The sequence below is a fragment of the Propithecus coquereli genome, unplaced genomic scaffold (assembly GCF_000956105.1).
Source record: "Propithecus coquereli isolate 6110/MARCELLA unplaced genomic scaffold, Pcoq_1.0 Scaffold165, whole genome shotgun sequence".
NCBI lineage: Eukaryota > Metazoa > Chordata > Mammalia > Primates > Indriidae > Propithecus > Propithecus coquereli.
This window is the reverse complement of record NW_012141080.1, coordinates 760,703-765,492: the sequence shown is the minus strand read 5'-3', so window position 1 is coordinate 765,492 and position 4,790 is coordinate 760,703. Positions and strand designations below refer to the sequence as shown.

The 4,790-nt window shown below is 41.2% G+C and overlaps 2 protein-coding genes across 2 annotated transcripts in view; both read left to right on the top strand.

Annotated features, from left to right (window-relative positions):
* Window positions 1-300, top strand: part of LOC105807970 (splicing factor 3B subunit 3-like) — a 42,380-nt gene extending 42,080 nt beyond the window's left edge. Inside the window, exon 6 of the mRNA XM_012641510.1 lies at window positions 282-300. Within this exon, the coding sequence (XP_012496964.1) occupies window positions 282-300 (19 nt within the window). The remainder of the gene's footprint in view (window positions 1-281) is intronic.
* The window catches only part of LOC105808001 (splicing factor 3B subunit 3), a 37,662-nt gene continuing 33,146 nt past the window's right edge, over window positions 275-4,790 (top strand). Inside the window, exons 1-3 of the mRNA XM_012641547.1 lie at window positions 275-425; window positions 2,674-2,796; window positions 3,521-3,675. Of these exons, the coding sequence (XP_012497001.1) occupies window positions 303-425; window positions 2,674-2,796; window positions 3,521-3,675 (401 nt within the window). The 5' untranslated portion in view covers window positions 275-302. The remainder of the gene's footprint in view (window positions 426-2,673; window positions 2,797-3,520; window positions 3,676-4,790) is intronic.

The following is a 4,790-nucleotide window of genomic DNA, read 5'->3' as shown; positions in this document are numbered from 1 at the left end:
GAGTTGCTCCAGATCCCTAGGTGACTTAGGGAGGTGTCCTTTGTATGTTTACATTATCATTATGCACTTTGATAAAAAGAGGAAAGCATGATTCTCCCAAAGCTTATTCTGAGATTTAGTTTAACTAATAACTGACTACTGTCTTAGAACTCACTCCTGGGGTTTTTCCCTGTGTACAAGAAAGCACTTCTTCAATCCTAGAATTTAAATTTCTCTGGGTATATTTTTCCAAAATTGGTAATTTTTTGTGTTTTGTGATTTTCCCCCACCTCTCCCCACAGGACTGTTTGCAACCTCTGAGCATGCAGGCTCTCCCAGCCCAGCCTGAGTCCTTGTGTATTGTGGAAATGGGTGGGACTGAGAAGCAGGATGAGCTGGGTGAGAGGGGCTCGATCGGCTTCCTATACCTGAATATTGGGCTACAGGTAAGAGATCCAGAGGCCTTGTGTGGGTTTTGTCCAGTCCGTTGTTTGATACAAGTGTTTTCTATGCCTGTGGTTCCAGATACCCGCCTTATGAGAAGTGAAGCAGTGCTGCCCTGGGTTCCACTTTTCTTAGCTCTTTAATTAGGACAAAGCAGGCCGGGAAGAAAGTATTTTCATGAAGAGTCTTCACGTTTACTAAAAATGCTTTGCAATCACTGCTGCAGTCAGAACTAGATGGGGGCCTCAAGGGTCACCTGCAGTTCTCACAATTCATTTCAGCTTTTGAAACAAATATGTGACAGTACATAATTGGCTCCATTAGTAATAAAGGACCCCTAAATGTTGCCTGTTATCAAAGCAGCTGAGTTCTTCATGCTATAAAAACAGGAACCTAAGATAGTGTCAGGGTTCTTGATAATATGCTTTTTATTTACTCAAACATCTAAATAATTCTAGCCCAGGTACATTTTGCTTTTTAATTTTACCTCTTAATTTAGAAATTCTCAAACGTACCCAGAAGTTAGAGAGACTAATGTAATGAACCTCCCTGTACCCAGTTTTAATAGCTGTCAACAACATTCTGCTGTCTTTGTTTTATCTATTCTCTCTCTTTTCTTTTTCCTGGAGTATTTTAAAGCAAATCTGAGATGATTTATCATTTCATCCATAAATGCTTGGTAGTGTAGATCTAACAGATATTTATGGTGTTTTGTTTTGAGAGACAGAGTGTCACTGTGTCTCCCAGGCTGGAGTGCAGTGGCATGATCATAGCTCACTGCAACTTTGAACTCCTGGGCTAATGCCATCCTCCCACCTCAACCTCCTGAAGTGCTGGGATTACAGGTGTGAGCCACTGTGCTTGGCCACAGGTGTCTGTAAGATATTAATGTTACCACACCCAGCAGAATACAACAATAATTCTTTAACACCATATTCCAGTTTTCTCTGATTTTCTTTTTTCCCTGCAAATGGCTTTATAGTTGCTTCTACTCAGGATCTCAGTGTAGCAGTCCACACTTTTTTTTTTTCATTTGATTCATCTGTCTTTTTTCATCTTTTTCACTGTCACACCTCCATTTTTAAATGTTGAGTGACCAGATCATTTGTCTTGTAGAATTTCCCACCTTTGGGACATGACAAAGTCATTCCTGTGTGTGTTGTGTTCCTCTATCCTCTGCATTTTATTTTTTGGAGACAGGGTCTCATTCTGTTGCCCAGGATAGAGTGCAGTGGTGTCATCATAGCTCACTGCAAACTCACATTCTTGGGCTCAAGCAATCCTCCTGCCTCAGCCTCCCAAATAGCTGGGACTCCATAGGCAGGTGCCACCATGCCCAGCTGAATATCTATCTTATTTGTTTTAAAGCTCCCCGTCGATCTTATAGCTATTGATACACATTGCCTAGATTTTTAATTTCATTAGGGGTTAAAAATGATGATTTTCTATTTTTTTCTACATTCAGTTAGCTGGAATTCTTCTTCAAAGACAAAATCAGCTCCATTTCTTTGCTTACTCTAAATACAGTTTGTACAGGAAAATGATACCCCTCCCACAATTGTTCAGCTGTTTCAAAGTAAAAAGTTAGGGCCATAGCAATCTCCCTTCCGTGGGAGCCAATGAAGTGGGTTTTTTTGTTTTTTAAAAATAATACCGTGAACTTGTGGATTTTTGTATATTTGTGCTTTGAACTATTGTTATCTTTTTGGGGGGGGTGCTAAATTGCCTCATTTTAGGCAAACGGGAGTTCCCCTTTGAAGTTGGTTCCTTTTAACATGTTCCCACTATCTTTAGGGGATTCTTTGCCTTCTTGCGCAATAAGGTGTCTCACATGTATGTGGAAGAATCTTGCCCCAGCCCAAAATTAGTCATTTCTCTTAGCTGTCTTGGTCATTTTAGGGGAAATGGTGTTTAGAGACCATTGCCTGGTTATTTTTAACTGTGGATCTATTTTAAAATTGTAAAGAAGAGCTTATTGTATATGGCAAAAAAAATATTTAAAGGGTATATAGTGGAAAATAAATGTTTTTTACTTAGTAGATGCTGTGTAACTATTTGAATGAGTAAGTCATTTACTGAGAGAATGAATGAATGGCTGTCTGATTTTCAGGTCTTTTTTAAACCACCAAGTCATTTTTTTTCTATCTACTCTGATTTGCTGTATAAAATAGCCAAGGGAGAAATTTCCTTATGATAACTGATAAGCTTCCCTCATGAGTAGGCTTCACCTATTCCTCTCTTTTTGATTAGAATGGTGTGCTGCTGAGGACAGTTCTGGACCCTGTCACTGGGGATCTATCTGACACTCGCACTCGATACCTGGGGTCCCGTCCTGTAAAGCTCTTCCGTGTCCGAATGCAAGGCCAGGAGGCAGTAAGTAATGGAAGGGGGCAGACAGCATGTTTGGATGTTAGTGGCACCAGCTGAAAAAAATCTTTATTGTAAGCTTTACTTTCGCTGATTGACCACTAGTTAGCTGATTTGACATTAGATCTGTCTTGATTAGTTTTCTTCATATGGGGAATCTTGAATTCCTTAATCCAGAGCTTCCTAACTGGGGTTCCATGGCACTGTACCATGATTTGCTCATAGGTGGGTTGTTATCAATCCCTTCAGCCCTCTGACTGATAGAGGGGCTGGAGGGTAGCTGGAATTCTCCCATCTTGGCACCACTAGCCATGATTTTCCCAGTCTTACATTAATATCATGGATGCAATATATTCACCTAATGTGAAAGAGATTGGGAAACATAGCCTTTGTGGTTAAGAATATTAGTGTTAGGTGCTGGTTAGTTCATTCCTTGTTACCTCATTTAATTCTTGCAGCTGTCTAGCCTTGTGATGATAGCCTTTCCATTTTATATTCCTGGACATAGGCTCAGGGAGATTAAGTGATTAGTGTTGGTCATATGGCTCATAGCCCATGCTTTTAGCATATACCAAGCCATACTGCCTCGTTTCTAGGCCTCTTTTTCTTAAGATAGCCTATTAGGTTTCTAGAATATCCAGCAGACTGAAATTTAGGGATAGAGTGTTTGATCAGCATCCCATGTTTTGAGTTGTTTCCAAGCTTATTGGAGATGTTTTTCTCTCCTCAGGTATTGGCCATGTCAAGCCGCTCATGGTTGAGCTATTCTTACCAGTCTCGCTTCCATCTCACCCCTCTGTCTTATGAGACCCTAGAATTTGCATCTGGCTTTGCCTCGGAACAGTGTCCCGAGGGCATTGTGGCCATTTCCACCAACACCCTGAGGTGAGTGGGTCCCATGTTTGAAGCCCAGCAGGAGGCCTTTCTGCCAAGGGCTCAGACTGTGGTTCTGCCAGAGTGTTGGAAGAGGTTGTCAAGATATGGCAGAGAGCCGACTCTTTACCATAAGACTCGTGTGTTGAAATTGAAACCTTCATTTGGCACAGATTTTCAATACTTGGGAGCCAAGTTTCGATGTTTGGAGTTTTAATGTTTGTTTAGACTTTAATAGTTAGCAGTACAGTCCATTCTTCCTAAGATTTGAAGGGGTTTTTTGTTTGTGTTTTTTTTTTGAGACAGAGTCTTGCTGTGTCACCCAGAGGAGAGTGTAGTGGCATAATCGTAGCTCACTGCAACCTCCAGCTCTTGGGATCAGGTGATCTTTCTGCCTCAGCCTTCCGAGTAGCTGAGACTACAAGTGCCCACCACTGCACCCAGCTAATTTTTCTGTTTTTGGCAGAGGCAGGGTCTTGCTCAGGCTGGTCTTGAACTCCTGGCCTCAAGCGATCCTCCTGCCTCGGCCTTTCGGAGTGCTAGGAATACAGACATGAGCCACTGGGCCTGGCCCGGAGGGTTTTGTTTTGCAGCAAAAGGGCAAGGCCATTGGATTAGTTAGAAGTTGAATCATAGGTAACCTTTTCTTGATGTCTTGTCATTTGCAGTGTTATGTCAAATTTTAACTTCAATGTAAGTTAATTAGGCCTTTAGCAAGTTGGTAAGTTGTCGGTTCATACTGACAATTTTGACTTCAAGAGTGAGCACTATCTATATTATATTCCTAGCAAGGTGGAAAATAACCTAAAACAACCTAGTCAGTTAGGCTTTCTCAAGTTTTGTGGAGTTTTTTTTTTTAAGCTTCTGAGCCACCAAAGTTGTTCACGTCCTGGTTATAACTGTTGTCTATTTATAATGAAACTATGGCCTCTTGCTAAGCCAGTCACTCTGTTGTTTATCAAGTGAGCTCCCAGATTTCTTTGCAACAGCTTTCAGGATCTTTTCAGTCTATCTTTCTAGCCTTCAACATCTTTATATACCTTCTATTCCAGAATTGATCTCTCTGCACTCCTCCATACATCCCTTAATATTTTTGATCTCTGTACCTGCCCCTGGAATGCTTCCCC